At 37.8% G+C, this 14,007-nt stretch overlaps 1 protein-coding gene across 1 annotated transcript; it reads left to right on the forward strand.

Moving 5' to 3' along the window:
- The first annotated feature begins 279 nt into the window (after positions 1 to 279).
- si:dkey-177p2.18 (phospholipase B1, membrane-associated) lies at positions 280 to 13,576 on the forward strand. Its single transcript, XM_017682815.2, has 16 exons — positions 280 to 410; positions 567 to 631; positions 1,076 to 1,166; positions 2,450 to 2,508; positions 4,439 to 4,506; positions 4,616 to 4,659; positions 5,844 to 5,964; positions 6,899 to 6,950; positions 7,192 to 7,272; positions 8,365 to 8,430; positions 8,774 to 8,865; positions 9,309 to 9,390; positions 10,047 to 10,148; positions 10,283 to 10,378; positions 12,542 to 12,613; positions 12,745 to 13,576. The coding sequence occupies exons 1-16, from the start codon at positions 392 to 394 to the stop codon at positions 12,907 to 12,909; spliced, it is 1,275 nt and encodes a 424-aa protein (XP_017538304.2). The 5' UTR covers positions 280 to 391; the 3' UTR covers positions 12,910 to 13,576.
- Positions 13,577 to 14,007: the final 431 nt, after the last annotated feature.

Genomic DNA, 14,007 nt, shown 5'->3' on the forward strand with positions numbered 1-14,007 from the left:
TGTACGTTAAAGCTGTCCGAAGTTGTGAATGGCCCGTAGCGCAGTGGCGACTGCGTGTGTTGCTGCAACGTGCTTTATGTCAGTGGGCCTGAACTTTGTCACTCAGCTGTTTTGGGTGGGCGAGATAAGGGGGCCCTGATATAATGGCCCCGCTCTCCCCTGCATGCACAACCATTGTACGAGCCCAGCTTGGAAACGCTCCACCATGGAGTGGCTTTTGATCGCCGTGGCAACCTGCCTGTTAGCCTCCTGCCCTGTCAAAGGTAAGTGCTGGAAGCGGCCAGAGCTGGACGGACGCAGGCCACACAGAGCATAGCTCCCACCACACAGCTATGTAGCCTAAAAGAGTGAGTTAGTGGCCTGCGATGTGAGAGCTGAACGGAGGTTGAAGATGGACACATGTGTAATATGTGAGGCTTTTGTTTATGATTTGGTTCTGTTGCTGTTGCTTGGTTCTATGTCAGCTGATGGTCAGTGCCATGGCATTTTGTGGTCAGGGCCTTGTATGAGTGGGTTAATGGTAGGAATTTTCTGAGGCATCAAGGTATCTTGCTGTTTATCTCAAGGGGATGATTGGAGATGGGAATATGAAGAAGGACTTCGGCATTACAGCGAGGAAGCCCTCAAAAAGGTATGGTCATATATGTCTTTGGATGTTTTTGGCCGTCTCTTATTTCTGGTATGGCCTAACCAACTAAACTTTGACTTTTCAACGCTGTTTTAATGTTGTTGAATTAAAGTAAGTGGATCTTTGTTAATGCTTTCTTAGTACCTGATGGTCACACATCCTAAAATTACAAATGCCAAAAAGTTTTCTTTAAAGTAATTCCAACAAAAAACACACTTTTGGGCCCCTAAACCTTAATCAGTTAAGTGGTTTCCATTGAGTTTTTAAATAATACATTTAAAACAGTTCTTTAGAGAACCAAAGGTGGATTTTCTATGGTATTGCTTAAAAATTATTTATTTGAATAATGTAGTGCTGATGTGTTATGTTCTTTTCAGGTAAATGGTTGGAATGGCGTTTCCACCTACATACTGCTGTGGTGTTCTCTTTCTGTATTACCTTTCACAGGAGTATCCTGAGAAAACCAGGCCAGCAAGTTTTAAACACCCACCTTTCCGGTGTCCTGACATGACTCCCTCTGCTTCCATACCTACCTCAGGTATGCTGCTCTGGAACAATATCCATAATCCACAAGGGCAAACACTGCATTTGAGCTTGCTGATCTAAGAGAGTATTGGGTTGCGGACCTCCTGCCACAACCTTATTCTGTTATGGGAGTCCTAGAATTTATTTTTTTTTAGCCTACCCTTGGGCGCAAAGGTAGACCAAAACATCATCTTAAAATGATCAAAACAACAATAGCTCTAGTATCAGGTAGCCCAATTGTAATGTAAGGCGTTGAACACTTAAGATGTCCGGTTCTTATCCTCACCACTGTGAGCAATTCTGACTTGGTAAGCTTCTCTACAACAGAGCATTTCACATGAAACCACTTTAAATGACTGGGAATCTCACCTGTAGTGTTATGTAGAGCTTTTTAACCAATGTTAAAAAAGAGAGCACCTATTTTCAGAAAGCGTAATGTGCAGTTTAGGCCTTAAACACTGGTGTTTGTTAGATATTGCAGTCACGCTTTCCTCATTTTATTCTCTGTTCAGATTTATTTGTGGTGTTGTGCTTTGTTTTCACAAAGCAAATTTACAGAAATCTGAGTAGTCACCACGTGAGTAAGAAAGAAAAAACTTCCTAAAAGAAGAAATAGCTGAGGAACCAATGAGAACCCATCCAAATAAAACGAGAGATGAGAACAGTGAAAAGTAACTGAATACTAAATATACAATAACAAAAATGGAAAAGGAGAAGAAATCAAAGCCTGCAAGAAGTTGTCTATATGGGCTGAGAGTTTAATTTGTGATTGCTAAGAGGATGTGTTGGTATGAACAGGTAAGCAGGTCAGTACAGTGTGCGATGGGTGTAAAATGTCTGAGTGAGGACTGTTATTTCTGTGCAGGGAACTGCCAGCATCAGCCCAGTCTGTAGATGAAGAAGTGATGATAGGCTATTGACTGGTATCTTTGACCTCCAGCTGAGATTTTCAGTCCTGTTAGGAGGGTAAAGAGGCATGATTTCAGGCTTTTTTTTTGTACACAGTAGTAAAGAGTCAACAGCACATACAGGTGGTCACATAGTGGTCAAACTGGTCTGGATGGCAGGTGAGCGGGACAGCCTGATCAGGGTCAGTCTAGCAGCAGACTGTGGTGTTTAAAAATTTAAAAGTAAATTTTAAAAATCTGTGATGTGTTTAAAAAGTGCTTCAATAAAGTGATTAAAACCTTAATGTTTGCATGTACTTTGTACCATAATTGACCTAAATTTATTTTATGCTGTTATAAAGAATGTTCTGGTACATAACCTCTCCAATTTGGTTCCTCTGTGTTGTAGTTGAGCTGGTTAAGGCAGCAGACATCAAAGTCATCGCAGCTCTTGGGGATTCACTGACAGTGAGTGTGGTCCTCTGCCCTCCTTTGCTCTGATCGTCTCACATTTGTGTTTCTTCACAGTTAACCAGCAGTCAAACCCTGCATTTATATGACAACAGCAGAGAACAGTGTTCATTGATCACATGGATCTGTGGTGCATTGTAATGCCTAACATATCTGGCTTTTGAGGTTTATCATTTTAATTTGGACAAAGTGCATAAAAACAGAAAAATAGAGACCGCTGATCTCCAATGCTCACCAACATCTAACACACTTGACTTCATTAATATTTCTGAAAGATGTATAAAGAAAGCTGAATTGTCAAATATTTGAATTTGTCTACATTGCCTCTTGATGAAAGATTAGACACACTATAACTTGGTGGTTGGTTAGTGTAGTGGTTAACACCTTTGCCTTCTGCGCTGTAGACTGGGGTTCAATCCCCCAGCAGGGCAAGTACCCTACACTATACCAATAAGAGTCCTTGGGCAAGACTCCTAACACCAACTTTGCTTTCCTGTGTAAAATGATCTAATTGTAAGTCGCTCTGGATAAGAGCGTCAGCAAAATGCCGTAAATGTAAATGTATAACTTCCAAAATCAAGCATAAGAATAAAGTGATGGGAAGTTTTTAGTTTGTCTGTAAATTTTAAATGCAAACATTTAGCTCGGAAATTAGTAAGAGTCATGTAATCTAAAGGACTAGCATATAATCTTGGTGTACTAATGGACTCTTATCTCAGTTTTAGCAGTCTTGTTAAACAATTACTAAATCAGCATTTTAGCACTTTTCAGAACATCTACAAGATTAGATTTTCTGACTAAAGCAGACCTGGAGAAACTCATCCACACCATCCAATTCTTTAATCAGGATTGATTTCTGTAATGTTCTCCTTATTGGACTTCCAGAAAAGACAGTAGAACAGCTTCACTTTATTCAAAATGCAGAGTTCTCACTTGGAGTAAAAGAAGGAAACATTCTGAAATCCTTACATTGGCTACCAGTGCATGGCAAGTAATGCCATCTTGGCAAGTGAAATGACCAGTCAGTGTATCACTTATGTTTCAAATATCAATAAAGTCACTTTTTTATATACTTGTTTTAAGTGCGTTTAGTAAGTACAATTATGTATATATTATAATCATATAGTGTTTTTTTTAAGTGTATTTATTACAGCAAGCAAAAGCATTACTATATTACTGATCTAAAAGTTTTATGCTGCAGTGGTATGAGCTGAGCAAAACTCTTTTTATTATTAGGAACTAGTCAGTCCTGCTGAAGGTAAAGACTAAACTTGGAGAAGCAGTGTTTTACTATGCTCCTCTTAAGTGGAACCAGCTGACAGAGAGCAATAGAAGAGTCCTGATACTAGACACTTATAAATTTGGGATGAAAACGATTCTTTTTGAGCAGCTTTCTTCTCAGTGTAAAGTACTGTTTAACCCTACTGCTTTTCTCTCCTGTATCAGCACTTTACTATCCTAATGTAACTTTTAATTTGACTTTAGCTTTTCATTGCTTGTTTTTAAATGTGTTGCTTTTAATTGTTTGATTTCTGTTCTGCACATTTTTAGAACTTAATTTGAATTATCTTTGTATTTCTCATTAGTAAAGCAGTGTATAAAAGGTGCAATATAACTAAACTTTCCTGCCCTAATAATTAATAAATGAGACCTAAATTGTGTTCAGAGAATGTCTCAAGACATCTTTTGAATACTGTTCAAAAGTCCTGGATGTGCTAAAGTCCGTCTGCAGTTCTATAAGCAAAAGTAGTCGTGTGTGTGTGTGTGTGTGTGTGTGTGTGTGTGTGTGTGTGTGTGTGTGTGTGTGTGTGTGTGTGTGTGTGTGTGTGTGTGTGGTTTTTTTTTTTTTTTTTTTTTTTTTTTTTTTTTTTTTTTTTTCTTCTTCTTTCCCCCAGAAAGGTCAATTTACTTTTCTTCTGTGTTACAGACTGCCATTGGGGCAAATGCAACCACAGTCCTTGGTATACCTATTGAATTTCGTCATGTGTCATGGAGGTAAGTATTCCATTGTCCTGTATCTCAGTATGAATAATAATCTTGCTTATTCCTTGAAAATTACATGATTTATCTTGACGCCTATTTGACTGTGGAATATTTCTCGTAGCATTGGTGGTTATGGAACTTTCCAAGATGTTATAACACTTGCAAGTAAGTACTTTTGAGGCTTATTTATTATATATATAGTTAAAGTTTTATAGGCATGCACAGAGATATCAGGATAATTTTGATATTAGCAGATTATTATTTAAAGCATCTTTCTGATATTTCAAACCAACTTGATGTATTTGTTGTACAAATTCATCATCAGTTCAGGTGATGCTAGGCTGCATTTTATTAATCTTACTGCATTTTAACCCTCAAGAAATAAATGTAATGTTTCTCCATAACACTAATCCATTTAGATTTTTTTTATTTTATAAATGTTCATGTATCGGTATGGACATGGATTCGGCATTGGAAAGTATGTCCATAAAATGATATCAGTATTGGCCTAATATTTTCACATCGATGTGCCCTGTTTATTCTGAAAAGATGCTCTGCGTCAGAGTTAGCTAACTTGCCCCTTTTTTAATCTGCAGTTCCAGGACCCTTGAGCATAAACTGAATACACAACGCAGTCAATGCAGTCGTAATACTGAGCCAAATACAATAGCAAGTCTTGATTATGATCACACTCCTATTCTACTCTCCATGTAACATAATAAATATTACAGCGATTACCTCTAGAATTTTATGACAGGCCCATATTGTATATCAAAGGGTCTATAAATATACAGGTGTCTTCCAGGTACATAACGGAGTTATTCTCACAAACATGACAAATACAATCAAATAAAATTAAAATTTAATCAGACTATAGTAACACAGTAAGGCTTGAAGATGAATCTGCAAATAATCCCCCCCCCCACAACTTTTCTTTTTCGCAATGTGTATTTTGTTGTCTCACTGTATTTTTGCCATTTTATCATACCACTTCAACATTTACAGCCCCTTTATAGTTTTACAGTTTATCTTTTTACTTGTACCACAGAACATCTTGTTGTTTTGGTTCACATGCTTTCCATTCACAAAGAAAAGTAATGAAAAGTAATGCTAACTCATTTTTCTGATTAAAAAGGTGAAAATATGCTAAACATTGGTAATCAGGAACATGTATGTGGACACATTGCAATTAAGAAAGAAAAAAAAACATTTTTTGCTGTACTATATAGAGCTCCAACTGATCGAAATAATAGGCTGTTGTTTATGTATGATGCTTATGACACTAATTTTTTATGGACTTGTTTTGAAGCTGTTTCATGAGATTGACTCAGCTTTACATTTTGTTGCAGACATCATCAGACTTTTCAACCCCAGTGTAGTGGGTCCTGCTCCAACCAAAACAGTGCATGGAACTCCAGCTCCTCTCAGTGAGACTGGCTTTAATCTAGCTGTGACGGGACACAACACTTTGTACGTATCAGTATGGAAACTCTTATTCTCAGTGGACTTTTAGAGCTATAATTCAGATTTATACAACGTCCAAACGTTTGTGAGTACCTGCTTATCCAGTGTTTTCTTCTGAAATCAAATCTGAACAGGGAATTTGTCCTTCTGTTTGCTGCAGCAATAGCCTCTGCTCTTCTGTGAAGGCTAGATGTTGGAACATTGCTGTGAGGATTTAATTGCATTCAAGAACATTTAATAAGGTCAAGTAGTGATGATAATTAGTTCTGGATCATTTCACCTCATCCCAGAAGTATTGGATGGAGCTCCATCACTCCAGAGAGCACAGTTTCAGTGCTGGGGTGTTTTATACTTTATACACCTCCAGATGGAAGTTTTACAAGCTGTGTGTGCACAGTTGATCACTTCTATTAGCAATGTGCATACCTCAAAGTAACTGAATTCACTGATTAGATGGAATGTCTGGATACTTTTGGACATATTTATCTGTGTTATCAAGGGATGAGGGTTTCTAAGTTTATAAGAGGAATGAAATACTGTGGTGAGTTATTTAGCTGCTAGCAGTATGTCTGTGTAGTTGTAGTGTAGCAATTATGTTGGCTTTTGGAACATCACAAAAACGGTGAAATTTGAATTCAATAAGCTGTTTTTGCAGATTTGTATTTGTAGGCTGTATGTCCTGAGCAGTAAATGATATATTTTGAAACTTTTAATAGTGTTTACATACTACATGAAATACTTTTAATTAAAAACAGTGAGGCAAATTCAGTTGTCCATGATATGGGGCCTTTTAACGCTTTGAAGTAGAGAGTCTAATGCAGATGTTCAAGGAAGCATATTCTGAATTCTCTCAGTGTCTGATTCATAATTGTGTAATAGAATTTATTATAATAAATGTATGATTTGATTTTCTGCATTTTTTTTTTCTCTTCTCTTCAAGTAATCTTCCTGGACAAACGAGACATTTGATTGACACCCTGAAAACATATGAGGTAACAGACGGACTCTCTTATAATTCAGTATTCTGTCGGAGTTCACTCAAACCCATATAAATGACCATGAACTTTCTTTACTGATAACTATAATCGCCACCTCTGTTGCTACACTTCCTATCTGTGTACAGTACTGCAGATGAAACCAGAAGATTGCCTGTTATCTCATTTTCTGTAACGTATTGAGAGAATAAAGGATGTAAAAAGCTGTGATCTTTTTTTTCACTATCTCTAACTACAGGGCGTTAACTTCGACGAGGATTGGAAACTGCTGACCATTCTCATTGGCATGAACGACATCTGCGATTACTGCAAAGACAAGGTAGTGTCTTCATGTTTCTGCAGAGAGAACATGGATGAATTTAAGTATAGCATGATAACTACACAACACTTCTTTTGCTTCCAATTATGTTGATTATTTTGAATCAGTAATGATTTATTGGTTATTGACATGATGACCCAGTACTGTGATTACCATAACCAAGTCAGAGATTAATTCTAGTCAAAATGACTATTCTAATTTATTTTTTTTTCCCCCCAGAATATTACATAGAGGCCTCAGCAACTATATATATATATATATATATATATATATATATATATATATATATATATATATATATATATATATATATATATATATATATTTTTTTTTTTTTTTGGGAGGACATTTGGCTTTCAGCTTTACAAAGAAAAGTTTATTCTTAAGTTTGTTACATTTTTGCTTCTCACAATCCATGTAATCTCAAACACAACGATCTTGTTCTTTATGCAAGAGGATTATCTTATCTAATTTCATGAAAATGTATAAATAGTATGGCTGTTTTGACTTGAATTGTAATAAATCAAGGGTGGCCTTTTACTTTTGCACAGTACTGTAAATGCTGATCTCTCGTACATTAAGAGACAGAGCCTGATGAACACATTTATGATTAATATTTAATTAACCCCATACATGGCCAGGGCCAATCATTGGGCTCAAAGTTTTATTACACATTACAATAATCCAAGAATAGCTCAACTAGTTTGCCCTGACGTCCATGTAGTGTGTAATAATACTAGGTTTTTAAGAGGTTGATTATTAGATCAATGGTTAATATAAAAACATAGTTTCTTCTTTTCAAACAAAGTATACTGGTGAAGTCTTCAAATAATGCTGATTTGCTAAATGATATTCTTTGTGACAGAGCCTATGGTATAATTTCATTATCTTTATGACTAATATTCAGATGAAATGCAAGAAATGCTTAAATTCATGTCCCAACCTTAACAAATTGCACCCTAACAAGCGGAGGCACGAGTGAGTGGCCTCCCTGAGGAGGTGTGTTCTCAAGTCTCAGTGAAGGACATGCTCTTATCACATAGGAGAGCTGTAGGGCAATCTTAATGAATTTTCCTCTGTTTACATTCACAGTCTCTCTTTTCAGTGGAGAACTTTGTTCACTACATGAGCGTGTCCTTGGAGATGTTGATGAATGAGGTAACGCAAGATTTTAAGGCTCTCTTGAGAAATAAGCCAAAAACTCTGGTCCTCTTACTCAGATTATGTTAAATCATCTAAGACTCATCTAAGAGTGACACTATTTTTTCCTGATAGTATTTTATAAGTCAGCCTTGAAATGGCATGTATATCTTTGTGTAGTGTTCCAAACTATAAGGAATCTTGGGTGTCCTCAGCATGAGCAGAAAGGCCTGATGAAGCATTTCACATAAATTTTAGACTGTGGTGTGTTTTTTTTTTTTTTTTTTTTTTTTTTTTTTTTTTTTTTCCCCCCTCCTTTCTTCTGTACAGCATTTACCTAGTCGTCTTTATTTCTGTGCAGGTCCCTCGAATGATAGTGAATGTAGTTCAGATTTTGCCCATGGAGACGCTGCGTGAAGTGCAGAAGCCGACCCCAGGCTGTTTGCTCCAGAGGTACCTCACATCTCTGGGCTTTTCACCTGAGCAGCTTTTTTTAGATTGGTTTATTGATCAATTACTAATTGGCTTATTGGTGATTTGCATTTTGAACTATTACTTCAATTCATCTCCTTATTCAATAACTTTTCGTGTGTGTGTGTGTGTGTGTGTGTGTGTGTGTGTGTGTGTAATATAAATTAAATAAGTACTTTTTTACTATATTATGATTAATATTATGACATTCATATAAATTGTGACTACTAACATTTAAATTAATTCATATAATGTCAATAAAGTAGTTGTACTATATAATATCACTAATACTACAACAACTAACATTATACTGCATTTTGAAGTTTTTCCATGTTGATGATTGAAACTTAATCCAGTGGTGATCATTGAGTCTCTGATTTTGTGGTCTGTCTCTGTCCCTTACACACATCTTCTATGCTCCCCAGGTCTTTCTGCTCCTGCCTGGTGAAGCCAGCCACAGGCTCTGCAGATCTTAAAGAGCTAATTGAGGTCAACCTCCAGTTCCAGGTGTGTAAGTCCTAATCAGAGAATTGGGTACTTGGTGGTGACTGTGCAGGTATATGTTCTTCCCCAAAAAACAAGCTTAATTTAGCAGAATTGGTTGATGGGTTTTATTGTTTGCCTTACATAACTATGTTAAGCATCTGATTTGGTTACAAAGTATGAGAGTTCAGTAAAAACTTTCCTCTTACCCCAGATGCAGTCCATTATTCAAGACAACTTTAGTGAATAAAGTTTGCTTGTTTAGTTTTGCACTGGAGCTACAAGGCTAATGTAGCTAGTATAGAACGAGTTCAGAACCATCCAAACTGCAGGCCTAAAGCATAACTTTTTTGTAACTGTTCTGAGATGTTTAATAATGTCTGAAGGACTTGCTTATATGATTTCTAACACTGTATAACACACTGTTGTCTATAAAATCTTACAGATAAAAACTGTAGCAAAGTTCTTGTCCAATATAGATAACTCATTGTCTGAAAACAAAAAAGGTTCAAAAATTGCTTCTTAGCTACACTAGCCTTCTAGCTCCAGTACATAAATAAAGAAACAAACTTCAGAAACCAGCCATGTCTTGATTGGTTTTCTACAGTTATTGTAAGGAGAAAACACTGTGTACATGAGATTTTTGGCTAAATATGCTAAATGAATTTTTGTTTTCCCAGACTGCCCTGGAGCAGCTCCTCTACAGTGCCCGTTTCTTTAAGAGCGACTTTGCTGTAGTCCTTCAGCCATTTCTGAAGTATGCTGACCCTCCACGGCACCCTGTAAGAAACATCCTGTGCTTGGTTACTGCTGACAGCTCTAAACACTGCCTTATATTTTTCATTATGAAAAGAATAAAAATGCTTCTTATTCATCAGCATAATATTGTCTCACACCTCTTTTTTCCCTTTGTTAGAATGGAAAGATTGACATGAGCTTCTTCACCCCAGACTGTTTCCACTTCACCATGAAAGGACATGAAGAGCTGGCTAAGGGTCTTTGGAACAATATGGTGAGAGTAATGTTGATTCATGCACTCCACCAACTTTTTTCAAGGGCTATTTTGCCAGAAGTACTTTTTATAATGTAATTTCAAGTCCCTGTGAAAGATATAAAACTACAGATATAACAGAGAGATACTAGCACACAGATCAGTGGCTTATCTAGGATCTTATGGGTCCCACTGCAAAAAAAGACCCCTACCACAATATGAAAATTCTAAATGAATAAATAAGTCATTTTCTTGTTTAGTCACTATTTTATGTCTTTATGTCTTTGTCTTGATGCACTCAAACTGTAAACCTAAGTGTTAATGTTAGACTACTTGTCATGTTTAGCTGTATGATGCATCATTGGCCAAGTGAGAAAATGAAATGTAATTTCAAAGATTTTAGACATTTTAAATAATAAATATACCATGCAGGTTGTGAAGGCTCTGTTTGAAAACAATTACATTTACATCATTTAGCAGATGCTTTGTTGTCCATTCAAAGAATGTATCCTAGATAGTACAGAGAGGTTGCAGTCCAAAGTACCCTTGAGCTAAGACACTGCCAGAAACAAGAGCCAGTGCTGATTCCTAGAAAGAAAGGTGCATAGTAAGACATGGCATAAGTGCAATACAAGACATTTCAGTAAGTAATAGAACAATGTTTGCTTATTTAAAAGCTTCACTAAGAGAGAGTCTTTAGTAGGTGTTTGAAGATGGTGAGAGATTCTGCTGTATGGACAGCCAGTACACATTCTGTCCACCATCTGGGTGCTAGGACAGAAGAGTTTTGACACTCGTCTTCCATGTGTTTGATGGGAAGACTGGCCAGAAAAGAGTTGTAGTTGTCAAGCCTTGGGATGACAAAAGACTGAAGTAGCGCCTTGGTGGCCTCCAAGAAAAAGAGGGTCGAATCCTCCAGTGGTCTAGAGGAGAAACCTGCATGACAGGGTTAGGTTTGCAATATGAGCGGAGAACAAAAACTTGTCGTCTAGAGCACTAAGGCTTTTTGCATCCTCAGGTTGAATGAACAAAGTGTGTCTCAGATAAGATGGCAAGATCATTGTGAGGACCTGGAGTTCAAATGGATGTATAGCAGCAGGGTCTTCAGGGGATTCAGCCTCAGATGTAGGGGATGCCATTCATGAAGAGAAGTCAGACATGCCAAGATGTTGCTGCAAACTTGAGTCTCAGAGATGGGATCGAATAGATCAGTTGAGTGTCATCAGCTTAGCAGTGGTAGGAGAAGTCATGAGAGGATATTATATCACCAAGAAAGAGAGAGCATAAAGAAAAAAACAGGACCCAGTGCTGACCCTTGTGGGACACCAGAGGAGAAACTACTTGGAATGGCTGCGGAACCTCTCCATGTTACTTGATAGGAGCACCTGTCCAGACAGGATAGAACCACTTCCATGTGGAGCAAGTGATTTTCAAGTTCTTGTCATTGGCCATGTCAAAGACCATTGTCAGTTTGGCTGATCTTGCTGCCTGGTGATTCTTTGTAGAATGGTACATGACCTAACTGCAAGAAGCCTTGGAAAGCAAGTCCAGAGAGATCGTCCGGAGCAATGTGGATGGGATGTGGTCCAGTAGGCAGGTAGTTGGATTGCTAAATGTCAGTAGCTGCAGGATATTGTCTGTGGAAAGAGGAGGAAAACAAGTTTTTTAAAAAAAAGTGAAAAGCAGTGGGAGGACTGATTGAAGAGTGGGAGGAGTGGAGACAGAGGAAAAGAACTGGCAGATTCTGTTAACCTTTTCCTCAACAAAGGTGACAAAATCCTCTAGGGTGAGAGAAGTGGGTGGTGAAGGGGTGGGAGGGTTTAGAACAGAAGACAAAATGGTGAAGATGCATGGATCAGATACTGATACTTCCAGTTTCCCTCTGCAGAAAGTTGGCTTTTTGCAGCAGTTACTTCTAGTAACAAAGTGGAAAGATTGCTATAAGCAATGTCTAGTTGTACATCATAGTTGTAACATATATGTATCTATATGAGGGGCCTAGTACAAACTTCAGAGGGCTAATAGTGATCATGGTCCATGGTTTCTAGTGTGATTCCTGCCCCCTCAATAGTTGTGCCAGTTACACAAATTACAGTTTATATGCTGTGACGAAAGTCATGCTCCTTAAAACACTCTAAAATCTATAGTGATGTGATGAATGTTCTTTGTTCATTACATGTGCAGTTCCAGCCTGAAGGGGAGAAATTTATGGTCGAGAGTTTTTCAAACCCCATCCAGCTCATGTGTCCTCCTGTGGTAAGATGACCATTGTTTTTTAGTTTGTTTTTTTTTTTTAAATACCATTTATTTATTCTTTTTCACTGTTTCATAGATTTGATGCACTTTATTGAGTCCTGTGTTCATTTTTTTTCTCTTTTCAAAATCAGGACCATCCCTACATCTATACCAAACCCAACGCTGTCAAGACTGGCCAGTCCCCTCAGCCAGGGCCGCCTTCATCAGGAGGCTCTCATTTGACCACTTTAATTTCCCCGATCACTGCTTTGGCTTCTCTTCTTTTTTGGTGGGCTACAAACATGGCCTTAATATAGAAACTGTTGATGAAGCTCCAGGGAACTTCTCTGCTATATCATGAACCTCCAACAATGCCTGTTTTTTCCACCACTTTTTGACCAGACTCTAAAGAGTCCAGCAACAATTCCAATATATATATACAGCCTACAAAAGGAAGAACGAGCAAAATTGTGTCGAGAGAGACAGAAATGAGTCAAATTGGCAGAATTACATGCAAGTTAAAGTGCGTGCACCGCTTCTTTAAATCTTGCGAAACTTAGCAAATTTCAATGGTAAAACAGCGCCAGCAGCAAGAGCACATCATGTACGCTAACCTGATGACCCTTTCTGATCCATCTATCATCCTTCTAACCGGATATCCACCATTTCAAAGCCCAAGTAGAGCAGCGGCAGGTGCAGGCCACATTTAGCCCTGGCTAATGCTGCTCTAATTGATTTAGCTAGGAAAGGTAATTGTGTGAGCAAGTTCAGGCACATCTGAACAAAAATGGCCGGAGGTTAGCCCGAAAATGCATTATAGTTGCGAGGTCAAAGGAGTTAGCTATTTGGAAGGAAGAGTATTGTGGCCTTTCAGATGGTGGTTAAATGCAGACCGTTTGAGAGATACCCAATGCTCAGACTAATGAGATAATCGCTTTTTGGATGCCGAAACCTGAGACTTGCTTTTAGTCTCTTCAAATAAAGCTTCTGGAAGAAGTATACATGCGTGTGTGCTTTTATGCTGCCATTAAGAGCCATAGCATTCTGGGATGGGGAAAGCACAATGTTTAGTGTTGACATATTAAACCTAAGGTTGTATTTAAAAGTAAACAAGAGCCTTTGACTGAAATCAGGACTGATCATATCAGCTAATATCACTGTAATCTCACAGGTGCAGAGATTGATTTATGGCAAAACCCTTTATATCAGAGAGGACTGTTTCCCATTACAAACATGTCCATACAGGTGTGTTCCATAATAAGAAATGGGTTCATTCATTACTTTCCTAGCCTTTGCTAAAGCAAACAGTTGCATGGCCATTTGATACAGGGCAAACACTGTGGCACTGCTTACGCTAACCCACTTTATTGTCTCCTTGATTAGGATCTGTGCAGGTTGTGAAATAGGAAATTTGA

Source organism: Pygocentrus nattereri, chromosome 4, assembly GCF_015220715.1.
Source record: "Pygocentrus nattereri isolate fPygNat1 chromosome 4, fPygNat1.pri, whole genome shotgun sequence".
Lineage (NCBI taxonomy): Eukaryota > Metazoa > Chordata > Actinopteri > Characiformes > Serrasalmidae > Pygocentrus > Pygocentrus nattereri.

Coding starts and splice junctions, on each gene's coding strand:
- si:dkey-177p2.18 (XM_017682815.2), top strand. Junction 1,167..2,449: donor TGCTTCCATACCTACCTCAG/GTATGCTGCTCT, acceptor TCTGTGTTGTAG/TTGAGCTGGTTAAGGCAGCA. Junction 10,149..10,282: donor CTGACCCTCCACGGCACCCT/GTAAGAAACATC, acceptor TCCCTTTGTTAG/AATGGAAAGATTGACATGAG.